At 45.4% G+C, this 13400-nt stretch overlaps 2 protein-coding genes across 3 annotated transcripts in view; one reads left to right on the forward strand and one right to left on the reverse strand.

Annotated features, from left to right (window-relative positions):
- WWP2 (WW domain containing E3 ubiquitin protein ligase 2) overlaps positions 1 to 12640 on the reverse strand; it is a 123843-nt gene extending 111203 nt beyond the window's left edge. Inside the window, exon 1 of one of the 2 annotated variants that reach the window (XM_069085469.1) lies at positions 12512 to 12640. Coding sequence is in view for 1 of the 2 variants with exons in the window: in XM_069085468.1 (XP_068941569.1) it covers positions 12512 to 12587 (76 nt within the window). In the remaining variant the exon portion in view is untranslated. The remainder of the gene's footprint in view (positions 1 to 12511) is intronic. The other variant, XM_069085468.1, reaches the window with a different exon arrangement.
- The window catches only part of NQO1 (NAD(P)H quinone dehydrogenase 1), a 193656-nt gene that overhangs the window by 99792 nt on the left and 80464 nt on the right, over positions 1 to 13400 (forward strand). The gene's annotated exons all lie outside the window — the stretch shown is intronic.

Below are 13400 nucleotides of genomic sequence, written 5' to 3' on the forward strand. Positions count from 1 at the left end.
GACCCACTGGCCAATCAAAAAGTATCTACTGAAAAACAAGCCTCCCACCCCAGGCTTCAGGTGTACTTTAGCCTAGGGGCAGGGAAGATCTTCCAAATTTGCATTCCCATTACAGCCACACAGCCACTGTGTCTGAAGTCAAGCATGAGTTTGGGTCTTCCTGAGTCTTCCTGACTCCAGGCCCAGCTCTCTATGCCCTGCATCACCCAGCAGCCAGCCCCCAACCACAGACCTCCATGAGCTTCATTGGACTGGTCTCTGGACAGCAGACATTCAGGCCCACCTGACTCCATGAACATGACGCTTCCAGCTCGGCAGGAAGTACACCATAGGGAGGCATCAGAGGCAGCTCTGGGTGGGAGCAGCAGTGATGATTGCCATGTCTGCATTCACTACCCCAGCATGTTCCTTCTCAAGCCTCCTACGTGCAGCGTCACAGACACTGACTGTCTATGTCCCACAAGGCTTTGTCCTGGGCTCTCTTCTCTTCTTCCTCCAGGCTATCTCATCTGGCAATCTCATCTGCTCCCTTGAGCCCAACAAACACCGCTGCACCCTGCATGTCCAGCCCCAGTCTCCTTCCTGAGCCGTGAACGTGCATCTCTAACTACCTCTAAGACATCTCAAATTTGAGGTCTTGTGGGTAATTCAAACTCAACATGTTCAAAACAGAGTTTGTTCTCTTTTCTCCCAAAACATCCCTTTTTCCCAGCTTCCCTATTACTATCAAGGACACCACCATCCTCCCAGTCACCTAGGCTGGCAACCTTAGTATCAACCACAACTCCTCCCTCTCACTCAGCTCACCTGCCCCATCTATTGTTAAATCTTGTCCTTTTTCCCTTTCTGCTGTCTTTCCTATCTGGCCCCTTGTCTCCGGCCAGATGGCCCTCATCATTCCTCCCCTAACCTACTGCTCTGGCCTGCTGGTTGGTCTCTCTGTCTCAAGTCTCTGCACACTCCAATTTCTCCTTCATTCAGCTACCAAAGGGGTTTTCCTAAAGAAGAGGTCTGATCATCTCCTCCCCCAACAAACCCCACTGGCTCTCTGGTACTTCCAAGCTCATCCTGGCCCCTTCCCATGCTTCCAGTTTTTTTATACTTTACTTACTCCTCTGAATATATTCAAAAATTCATCCTGGCCTTCTTACTGTTTCTTGAACACTCTCTCTCCTAACTTCACTCACTTCTACCAGCTCCCCCTACTTACCTTGGCTTCCCACAAGACTCAGCTCATTTAAGAAACATTTAGTAAGCACCTCCTCACGTAACTGGAGGAAAAAATGCAATAAAAAAATAAGCACCTACTATGTGCCAGGCACTATATGAAGCACTAAGAATGCAAAGACAGGCAAAAATCAGGTCCTTGCTTCCCCATTCAAATGAGGAAGAAAACATGCAAACAGCTATGTACAAATGAAGATAAATTACATAGAGGATAAATTGGAAATAATTAACAGAGAGATGGCATCAGAATTAAGGGAGATTGGGAAAGGCTTCCTGTAGAAGGTGAGACTTTAGCTGGGAATGCAAGAAGCCAGGAATCCAGGAGGTGAAGATGAAGAGAGTATTCCAGGCATGTGGGTCAGGCAGCGAAAACGTCCAGAACTGCGAGATGGGGTGCTTTGTTTGAGAAAAGACAAGGAAGCCAGTGTCATGCTTGGGGTGGGGGGTGGGGCTGTGAGTACAGTATAAGAAGACAGCAAAAGTAGGGGGAGGTGGGGAAGGGGCTAGCTATAAAGAGTTTTAAGAACAAAGAACAGAGAGTTTAAAATTTGATCCTAGAGGTTACGGGGACTCATGGGAGCTTATTGAGTAGGGGGATAATATGGTCAGACATCACTTTGATAGGTAAGTGGAGGCCAGACTGGAGTGAGGAGAGACCTGTGACAAGGAGACCAACCAAGAGGCTGCTGCAATAGCTCGGACTTAAGGTGATACACCAGGGTAGTGGCAATGTCAGAGGAGACAAGGGGGCACATGTGAGATTCTCTTCCTTTCTCCACTGCTGGGCCTTTTCCTGAGATAACCCTCCACTTACACCATATTAACCTTCTATGTATATAGCTGTCTGCAGGTTGTCCCCTCCATTATGTGAGCTCCTTGAAGGCAGGGACGTATTTTTTACTTTTTCTGTATCAACAATGCTTAGCATAGTGCCAGACGCACAGTCCATGCTTAACAAATGCTTGCTGACTGGCTGTCTGCCATTCCTAGAATACTCCCCCTCCTCACTCCTAGCTTCCCCAGCTTCCTTCTAGACTCAACTCAAAGCCAACCTCCCACAACAGACCTTCCCAGGACCCCAAACTGCTAGCTCCACTCTCTGAAATGACCATGTATAACACTGTATGTATTTTATATGTCCAAGTTATCTGCACATTGGCTCCCCAGTTAGAATGTCAACTCCTAGAAGGCAGGGGCTCTATTTTTGCCTTTTTTTTGTATCCCCAGCATTTGCAGTTTAAGTGCTTGCTGACTGACTGCTTGAAGCACCAAGCTTGCACATTAAGCTTTGGATCACAAGGACATGTCTTTAGGAGAGGTGACAGGCAAATGTTCTTCCAAATGCTGATTCTGCCACTGCGGGTAGTCCATGCTTGTTAGGTGGTTTTGTTTAGGACCCTTTTCCAGTCTCAGGTCAGTATGAGGAAGTGAGGCCACAGCCCAGAATCAGAGAGGTCAGAAGAAAGGAAGGGACTTACAGTGGTATAAACCTCTCACCACCAACTCTTTGACTTAGATTTCTCTGCTTGGGATACATATTACAAAGAAATATGGGATGGGAATAAACATGACTCCTACAAAATTCACACTGTTGGTACTGATGCAACCTAGCTGCCCCCCTCCCCCCCAAAACAAGACAAACTGCCCCATACTAAGAACAATGGAAGAGCCTGGGAGGTGTGACCTACCTATCCAAGTGACTTTTCCACTGTGGATATTTTCTCCTCAGTCTGCTCCTTGATAACAATCCAGTAGCTAAATGATCTTTACCCTCTGGCCCTTTCAAATTAACCAGGAGTAATTTCTTTTGCACTAGTCCAAGCTGAGAGAGAAAAAAACTTTTAAAAATATAATCATCTTCGTTCTACTCATGCAAACACAAACTATTACACACATTCTCTGTCAATCTTAAAATAGATAAACATGAAAGTGTTATTAATTTATCTTTGTAAAAGAATGAAGATCTGATCCCAGCTCCCTATAAATAAGAAAATCAATAGGAACTCCAAGTGACAGGGAGAATTTGGAAGGTCCTCTAGCCTGTACCTAAGCAAGAATCACCTTCAACAATAAATATCCCTAGCAACTGGTTACCCGGCCTTCCCTTGAATAGTTGTAGGAATAGAGAACTCACTACCCACTGAGACAGGCTGCTGCACTTTTGGATAACTCTAAACTCGAGTTCAATGAAAGAGTTTGTTTAGACCTCCCAAGAAAAAAAAAAAAGCCAATCCCAACCCCATCCTACAAAAATGACCTATCCAAGAGGGGGGACACAAAACTCAGAAATATTTCAGAGTTCAACACGCAAAAACACCTTGAAAACCTTAAATTGGAGACAAGTCTTTAATTGGGAAAGAGTCCATCACCATCCTGGATCCAAAAGGACCAAAGGTGTTTTTCCCAAACAAAGTAAAAACTATGCCCAGAATGAAAGATATTTAATGGAAAAATTGGAATTGTTCTTACCACTTATGAAACACAGGTTCCACTGAAAACCTGTTCAAATACTTCAACATGCCGAGGAGAGGGCTCTAAATCTTCAAAGACTGCACCATCAGAATGCAAGCTTGGGCAGGGCCCACAACCTGGAAAGCCTTTGAGCATGGCCCTACCAATGGACTCTGGGTCTGTGGTCTGAAAACCAGTCTAAGCTAAGCTCTGCGCCCGTAACCAGAAGATGTGTTTTTCTTACCACAGCAATCCAGGAAGACTAGTCACTAAGGTGTGGGGATGAAGCGTAGGAGAAAAGAATTGACAAAGGAAGTGCCCATATTGATTAAGTCATGTATCTTCTGAAATACAAAAAACCACTTATGAAATGTACTGAAGTCACTCCAACCACAACGCTGACTTCAGAAGAACTTGATCAGAGGTCTGAGACAACAACACATCGCTTCCTTTGGAACTGATGTTTTTCCCACGGGAAGTCTTCCATTCAACTCAGCCTAAAGGATGATGTCTCTGCTGGATTTTAATAGGAAATGACTATCTACATTGAACCAAAACTAAAGGCTTCTGTTTTCAGGAATGGTATGGTTCTACTGATCCTGTGTGACTGAAATCAGAAGCCTTCTAAGTATCAGGGAAATATCTCTGGTAGCTCAACTTCAAAAGGGCTCCCACCTCTATCTAAACACCAAGGCAACACTATCATTTTTCTTAAGAAATGAATCCCACAAACTCAGTTCCTCCAGGCTGACAGTAACTGACTTGCTGGGTTTATTGCTTCTTGTTTAACATTCTTAACTATACAGAAATATAACTATTAAAGTGTATTGTGATTTTTAAAGGTTTATTTTTCACAGTGCTTATTTTTAAGTGGACAGATTCTCAAACTTTCCAAAAGTAAAAGTCATCGTTGTCATCTGTGGTTGTTAATAACGGAGGGGGAAGGGGATAAGCAATAATGTAATGGCTTCTAAGTGCCAGGCACTGTGACGAGTGCTTTACAAATATCATCACCTCATTTGATCCCTACAACATCCCTGGGAGGCTGACACTGGTAATACCTCTATTGTACAGATGAGGAAACTAATACTAAGACCAGAGTCACACAGCCACTAAGTGTCTGAGGCCACATTTGAACTCAGATCTTCCTGAAGCCAAGCCCAGTGCTCTCTCCACTGTACCAAAAGCTGTATGTTACTGATTATTGTTATTAAGGATATTAACGGCTCACATTCATATAGTACTTTATAATTATGATTTACAAACCTTTCCTTATAATGATCCTAGGAGGTAGATAGTATAAGTGTTCTTATCCATATGTGTGTATATACATACATGTATACATATACACATGTGTATATACTTATATGGCTATGTATACATATCATGTGTGTGCATGTGTGTGTTTTATCTTATTTTACTTTTTTTTTTTAAAGTGAGGCCCAGGAGTTGAGCTATTAAGTATCTGTGCCAGGAGGTAAACCCACAGCTCATGTTACCAGGCCTGGCACTCTCTGCAGGACACCAAGCTGTCCCACATTCTGCTTTACTGCCTTTTATCTCATGTCTGTATCACCAAGGACCTGTCTGTATGAATCACTAGTGAAACAGTGGGTAAAAGACTAGCTGGAAGCCTAGCAGGGAGCATCCGGTTATGGGGCCACTTAGCAGTATCTAGAGCGACCATGTTAGACTCCAGTGCCACCACTCACCAGCACAGGTATTTAACTACCCCTTTACCCTCTTGCCTCCCACCTCTTCTGGCCTTTCCAACTTCTTTTCCTCCTCTTCATCAGGACCCGCCCCTTTCCCAGACACTGTTTAATGCTCTCACAGTACTGAGAACAGAAAAGCACTCAGACAGAATGGCAGAGCGGACAGAAGGCTGGGCTTCAGATCCTGCCTCCCGCACTAGCCACGAGACCCTGAGTAAGTCAGTTAATCTAGATGAGCCTCAGGAAGAGGACAACCTCACAGGACCTCTGGGAGGATTTCATGAGGTAACATTCAAATCAACTAGCATTTGTGAAGTGCCAGCCACAAGCCCGGCCCCAGGCCAGGTGCTGAGGGTACAAAGAAAGGCAAAAGCAGTCCCTGTCCCCAAGGAGCTCCCTCACTATGGGAACCTTAAAGCACACCCACCTGTCACTATTGTTACTGCTTTTGCTGTTACTTCCAGCATGAGGGACACAGAGAAAAGAGGTTTCTGGCCTACTGAACCATGGCCATGGGGCACTGTCAGCCTGTCCCACTCACTCCTGCCCCCTGCCCCTTCCTAGGGCCCCACATCTTAACTCTGAAGCAAAATGAAAGAAGCTAAGACTCAGCATCTGTGCCCAGGCTCACCCCAGCATCCCAGAGATCTGTGCATCTCACTAGCCCCACCTGCTGGTTCCAAGTTTACACGTGTCCCATTCCAGGTCGTGAGCAAGAAGACTGAGCAGGAATCCCTTGAACCTGGACTACTTTAAAGCAACTGTGTCCACAAAGTGGGAGAGGAAAAAAATGCAGAAAGAGAACAAAGGAGGAACTTGAGTAGCCAGGGGCATGCAGGCCAGAGGAGCTGGAGGAGGCAGCTGCTCACCTGGTCTCTTGGATGTGACCTCTGAGAAGCAAAGATACTCAGACTCAAGACTGACCATTACTGCTGCTCTGAGTTAACTTCTGCACTCTATTGTTCTTTTCGATGAGGCAGTAGGTGGTGCAGTGGACAGAGCGCTGTCCCTGGAGTCAGGAGGACCTGAGTTCAAATCCAGCCTCAGACACTTACTTGTGTGACCCTGAGCTAGTCATTTAACCGTTTGCCTCAGTTTCTCATCTGTAAAATGAGCCAGGAGAAGAAAACAGCACACCACTTCGGTATCTTTGACAAGAAAATCACAAATGGGGTCACAGGGAGTTAGACATGACTGAAAACAACACCACCACCACCATTTAAAACACCCGTCTTCCTTCAGCCCAAGGTTGAAGACAGCAACAAGTTTTGATTTCGGAACTGGGCTTCTGCAATGGAAATGCAAATTTAAAGATCTTCCCTGCCCCTAGGCTAAAGTGCACCTGGAGCCTGGGGTGGGAGGCTTGTTTTTCAGTAGATACTTCTTGATTGGCCAGTGGGTCAATAAGGTTGTTACATTCTCTGAGCCAAGAGAAGGCTATATAAGCCCTGATGTGTAGCTTTGTTTTGGGGGCTCACTTTGAGAAGTGTTCTGTGATTTGATATGGATTCTGGGAAGCCATTGTCTGGAGCCCCCCCCCCCTTTGAAAAACCCAGATGTTGATTGGGTATGGATGTAATGGTTGGACAGTTTGGAAAGCTGTCTACTTGATCTGTTTCTGTCTTGATAATTCTGCCTGTATACTTTGAAGTTCAGGGTGCTGACCTTTTTCCCCTGAACAAGGTAAACTATATATGGTCTGACTGATTAAAGTAAGCTTATTAACCCATTTTGAGTTGCTTTCCTTTATCAAAGCAGATCCAAGAACCTGTGGTGGTAGCAAACCCTGAGGACGCTTGGGGTGCTTGCTGCTACAGGTTCTAAGACTCCGAAGAGAGTATCTAGTCTAAAATGAACATCATTTTACAAATGAAGAAACTCCGGCCCCAAACACAGAAACATCTTGCCCTCACAGTACTGAGTACATAAGCACTCAGACAGAATCACAGAGTAGCAAGTAACCTAGAGTCAGGAGATGAACCCTGGCCCTTAGAAGCAAATTCCTGGAACAGGGGTTTGTGCACCTCAAAAAACAACCGCAACAACCAAAGCCCAAAGAGAGCAGAAGCACCCGATCATAGTCTAGATAAGATCTCTTGCTGCATATAGCTCAATGTCCATCATTATGTATGTCAGGTAAGACTCTTCAGATTAAGTCACGACCTCATCCAACATCCAAAATCCCATCCTGACATTCTTCTACCTCTCATACCACTGGTTCCAGCAGGAATCGTAGGAATCTGAGCATTTATCTTCTGGAGACCACTGAATCTTGACTTCTTGACGAAGGAAAATCTGCAGGGGATCAGCGAGAGGACACTTGACCATCAAACAGCAAGAGGATGTTTTTTAACAGACCCAGGGTGGGCAGAGGCATTCACGCCTTCTCTTTTTCTAACCAGAGGCAAGCCCACTCCAGAAAAAGACAGAGAAGAAATGCTTCATCCCAAATCCTCTCACTTCCTTCCCTTCTCCTTCTCCTGCTCTCCAAGGACTTCCCTCACTAGGCTGTGTTCGGACTGTAAGTCCACGAGCCTCTGGCAAGATGTCCCTACCCATGTGATCCTGAGAAGGTCATTCAGCAGCTTTTGGGGGCTGCACTTTTCTCAGCTGTCAAAAGAGGAAGCAGGAGGAGGGCAGGGACTTTTAAGCCTTTTTGGTGTCAAGGACTCTTCAGGCAGTGACCAGGAAAGTTGATGGAGCCCCTCTCAGAATCATGCTTTTAAATGCATAGAAGAAATTCATTACAGGATTGCAAAATAAACCATTTACATGGAACGAGTTAACAAAATATTTTTAAAAACAAATTCATGGAATTTAATTTGTGAATCACTAACCCAGATGATTGCTAAAGTCCCTTGCACTGTGAAATTCTATGAAACCAAGACCAAAAGAAATACTAAAAAGCAAATAAATAGAACCTGACTTTTTTTTCAAAGTCTCTAGGGGACTAGAATGGGAAGAAAAGATGTCATATAAAGGGCATCAAGGTGGCATAATGGATGGAGCACTGGGCCTGGAGTCGGGAAGGCCTGGGTTCAAATCCAGCCACAGGCATTAGTAGCTGTGTGACCCTGGGACCCTGCCTCAGTTTTCCCAACTGTAAAATGAGGATAATAACAGCACCTACCTCCTGGAGTTGTTGTGAAGATTAAATGAAATATTTTTAAAGTTTAGCACAGTACCTGGAATACAGTAGGTACTACATAAAGGCTTAATTCCTTCTCCTCTCCCCCCTTCACATCCCTGGGAAGTCAATCAACCAGCATATATGTCAGGCAAAAACTTCCTGCCCTCAAGGAGTTTAGCTACTAATGGGGGATAAATATGAAAATAACTGTGTGTGTACAAGATATATATACAGGGTAATGGTGTAAATAAATGAAAGGCAATCTCAGAGGGAAGGGAGGTATAGAGGGGCCACAGGAGAAAGGGGGAAAGTGGGGAAAGGCTTCTCACAAAAGACGGGTTTTGAGCTGAGTGTTGAAGGAAATCAGAGAAGCTACAAAGTGAAGGCGAGCAGGGATAGCATTCCAGGCATAGGGGACAGCCAATGCAAAGGCATGGAATAGGGAGATTAGTCATCTTTCAATTCTATGAGCAGATTTTCCATTTTCCTGAGCCTCAAAGAAATTCCTGAGTCTGTACAGAAAAAACAAAACAAAACAAAACCTACTCCAAAGATCCTTGAAAACAACTTTATCTATCATTTCCCATGATTGTGTTCATAAGTAACACTACTCCCACAAACAGGAAAGAACTCTCACCCTCCTGACACCCATTCTTCCTGACTCCTCAAAGCCCAGAAGCCACTACTGAAATCTTTCTCTGTAGGTCGGACAGCACTCAGGGAGGGATGGCCTTCCCATCAAAAAAGCTCAAGACTTTTCAGGAAAAACTCCTATCAGAAGAAATTTCCAAGTTCCTTAAGGATTCTCTAAATAAAGAGCAAATCCAATTAAAGTCAATCCCATTCAATTCAACAACTATATAAAAGGTACCTTACTGTGTATAAAAAAACCAGCTGACAGTGAATAGAACACCAGCCCAGAAGTCTGGAGGACCTGAGTTCAAATCTGGCCTCAAATACTTAACAATGAACTAGCTGTGTGACCTTGGGCAAGTTACTTAACCCCAACTGCCTTGCCTTCTCCACCCTCAAAAAAAAAAAAAAAGACCAGCTTATCAGGTACTAGGTTTGAAAATCAGGAAACCTTAAAGTTCAAAGCCAACCTCAAATAGTTCTCAGCTGTGTGACCCTGGGCAAATCACATAACCTCAGTCTGCCCCAATTTCCCTATCTACAGAGGGGATAACAATACCACGTACCTCTCAGGGTTGCTGTGAGGATTAAGTTCGATAAATTTTGTAAAGAATTTAGCATAATGCCTGGCAGACAGCAGGTACTATCTATATAAATGCTTATTCCTACCCCCCCACCCCCCACCAAAGGGATACAGTTTCCAGAGGTATTAAACTAATTTTAATAAACTTCAACTGAAAATTAAACAACTTGATGTAAAGTTTTTTACTTAAAAATTTAACATCTAGCAGAACAGACCCTTTAAGATGCACAGTATTTCCTCTAGGAAACAAAGAGCCACTAATGATAGCTAAAGCCGCACCCCCCCCCCCATTTCTATCCCTTTCCTTGGAAATAATGGAGTAATAACTCAGACCTGGCACCCAAAAATAGACAACCTTGTCTAACCAACCTCGTCTAACCATGTTTGGGCAAAGGAGTAAACAGTAAAAAGACCCGGATTCTCGATTTCAATGTCATTTGCCAAAGGACCCTGGACAAGTCACTCTGATTCTAGGTTTACTCTCCTAAAAATGGTAATGACAACTGCCCTGCCTATGCCACAGTGTTTGGAGAATTCAAAGCGATTTATTTCTAAAAGCACTATTGCTATTTCTGCTACTTACTGACAACTATCCTTATGCCCAGCATGAATCTTCTGGTGAGTGATAGATTTCAACATGCCAATTTCATGTTTTCAAATGTTGGTACTAAAGCCACAAAACTGAGGAAAAGTAGACAGATTTAAATAGACATTTAAACTAAAAATGAAGCAGCCACATAGAGGACACCAAAAGGCACTGAGGAAGAGCTAGGAACATGACTTTACCTCTGTCCCTTTTTTATAAAGAAATGTCTACTGTTTGAGATACTCAGTCTTGTCCTAAACAGAAAGCAAGCAGAAGTAGGGATCTATGTTTATTTAAGAAAAAAACATGAAAGGTATGAAAGTAAATAGTAGTACAAAGGCCTCTTTCTGCAATACTTGGAGGTAATTACTAAACTGACTCTGATAGACAGATGCAAAGTACTGAGTTTTTCTTCCATAAAGGGAAATGAAGTAATAATTTTCCAATCCCAAAATATTACAAAAACATCATGTGCATTTTGTAGGATTTTAGTTCCTATTTAATGCATTTAATCTTCCATGAAGCTTCAGCATTAGAGTGGACAGAATGAGAAATCTGGCAGCAGAGCACCTCAGTGCAAATCCTTGCTCCGTTGCCTACTAGCTATGTGATCTTGGGCAAATCTCTGTAAAAGGAGGTGGCTGGACTACAGATGATCTTCAACGTCCTTTCCAGCTCTAAAACCTACTCTCATGTTTAATCTGAGGCACAGAAGTGACCTTGGGATCTTGAGGTTCAATCACCTGTAACTTTCTGGACCAAAGCCCCTTATCTAGCCATCAGTGCCCTGGGAGTACTGTTTCCCTGTTAGTAGAGAAACTTCTAGAGGGCAGGGGCTGCCACTGCTTTTGTATTTGTATCCCTAGTGTTCAGCCAATGTTTGGCATGTAAATAAATGCTTAACAAATAATTTTTCATTCACTGAAGGCTATGTCAGTAGAAAACGTCCTCTTACAAGACTCACCTATCTGGAAGACTTCATATACAGATACTTCAGCAGACAGTACGTCTGTCATCCAAGGCTCACTCTAATTAATGTTTGTAGAGCCTCATCACTAAAGGTAAAGTCACCAAGTAATGAATGTTTTTAGCCGCTGAAACTCATAAATACCATTTATTGAGGCAGAGAAGAATTACAACCTAGACCCTTTCCTCCCTGAAATCCTTTAAAAATTTTTAGTTAAAAAGAAAAAAAAACACTGAAGTTTATTCTACTTTCAAAGCTGCCTTTCACTTGGGCTTCATAATTAATGTCCAAACTTCTGGGGGGGACAGTAGAAGGAGTTTAAAATAGAACGAGTGCAGAGGCTCTGGATTAGTCTCAGTATAAAGCAGGCTGCATGATGGGATAAGGAAAAACTAAGATTCTGAGTCCCAGTCCCTACAAACAGTAACAAAGGTCCCTCTCTAGGTCAACCCTCTTTGTTTATCGACATGAGCAGGACCGGGTCGAGGGGACTGACTGAATGATTCAGATCAGACACGGAGAGCAGAGAGGGCTCGGGCAGCAGCCTCGCCATCTGAAGTTCTGCCAGCCCGGGCACTGGGCAGTCATCCCCGGGGGAGCGGGGCCCGGCCCTCGGCTTCTTTTTCTAACTTGACTTTTAGTAAGCTCGGAGCTAAAAAGAGGGCTCCAAAGGGGGCTGCTGCAGAAGCGGAGGAGCCACCGGCACCCCCGGGAAGCCGGGGAAGGAAGCACCCGAAGATGCACAAGGCGAAGTGAACTCTTCCGAAGGGGGGGCAGGGCGGGCCCCTCCCGGTCTCCCCGCGACCTTCGCCCCCGGCTTCTCACACTCCTCCAGCTCCTCGAGCGCGGGGACTGTCTGAGTTTTTGCCTTTCCGGGCATCCCGCACACAGTAAGCGCTTAATAGATGTTACCGGACAGCCCCACGGCCGGAACCCTCAGGCAGAGGTCACCAGTGCGGGGTCACGCGCTGGCCCCGGCTCTCCGGTCCCGAGGACGCTCCCGCCCCCTCCCTTCCCCTCCCCCCCGAGTCTCCCAAAGTGGGTGTATGGACAACCCCTCCTCAGAGGCCGGAACCACCGTCCCAGGCCCCTCCCACAGGAAGCCGCCTCCCCCCGCCTCAAAAGCCGGCAGTCAGCCTCGGCGCGGCCGGGTCCCGGCTGCCCAACCCTCCCAGGGCCCGCCCGCCGGGCCCGCCGGGCTCGGAGACTAGACCCCTACCTGCAGCAGGCCAAGCAGCGGCGCCGAACTCTTCTTCTACTTCCGCCTTCGACCGCTGGAACTCGGGCCGGGTCATGTGGCCATTGTTGGTCACCTGACCCGGAAGAGGCGAGCCCGGCCCACACAAGTGTGGGCAGGCGAAGCCGAGAGCTCGCGCTGGCGCCCGGAGTTGGGCGAGGCGGGAAGCGGAGGCCCCGGGGCGGGGGCGTGGCGCGTGACAGTCGGTGGCGGGGGGGGGGGGGGCGGTGCCAGACTTTGCAAAGAGCTAGCTCCCTTCCCGCCTGGTGTCCTGAAATTTCTTTATATTTATTTTGTATCAACTTTCTTGAATACGAGTTGCAATCCTTTTTAGAGTGTAAGCTCCCTGAGGGCAGGGACTGTCTTCGGTTCTTTGTTTTGTTTTTGGCTCTCTCCCCAGTGTAGGGCAACACCATAGGAGTTTTTGTGTTGTTATTCTTGGAAAAAATTCTGGAATGAATGAATGAATGAAAAACCATTTATTAAGCCCTTACAGTTTGCAAAACACTGTACCTAGCGCTGGGGATACAAATTCAATTAAATTCAATAATCATTTATTTAATGTCTACCCTGTATTGCGGCAGCTAGGTAGCAGTCCCTGGAGCCAGGAAGATCTGAGTTCAAATATGACCTTAGATCTTTGCTAGCTGTGTGACCCTGGGCAAGTCACTTAATGCAATTTGCCTCAATTTCCTCATCTGTAAAATAAGCAAGAGAAGGAAATGACAAACCACTCCAGTAGCTTTGTCAAGAAAATTCCCCTAAAGGGGGTCAGGGACACTCAGACACAACTGAAAACTACTAAACAACAATGTTCCAGGTGATGAGGTATGGGCTCTGGGAGCCCCCTTAAGTTCTCCTTGAATCTTTG

This window comes from Petaurus breviceps, unplaced genomic scaffold, assembly GCF_028583685.1.
Source record: "Petaurus breviceps papuanus isolate PSGF00001 unplaced genomic scaffold, PetGlider_PUasm1.0 176, whole genome shotgun sequence".
In the NCBI taxonomy this organism is placed as follows: domain Eukaryota; kingdom Metazoa; phylum Chordata; class Mammalia; order Diprotodontia; family Petauridae; genus Petaurus; species Petaurus breviceps.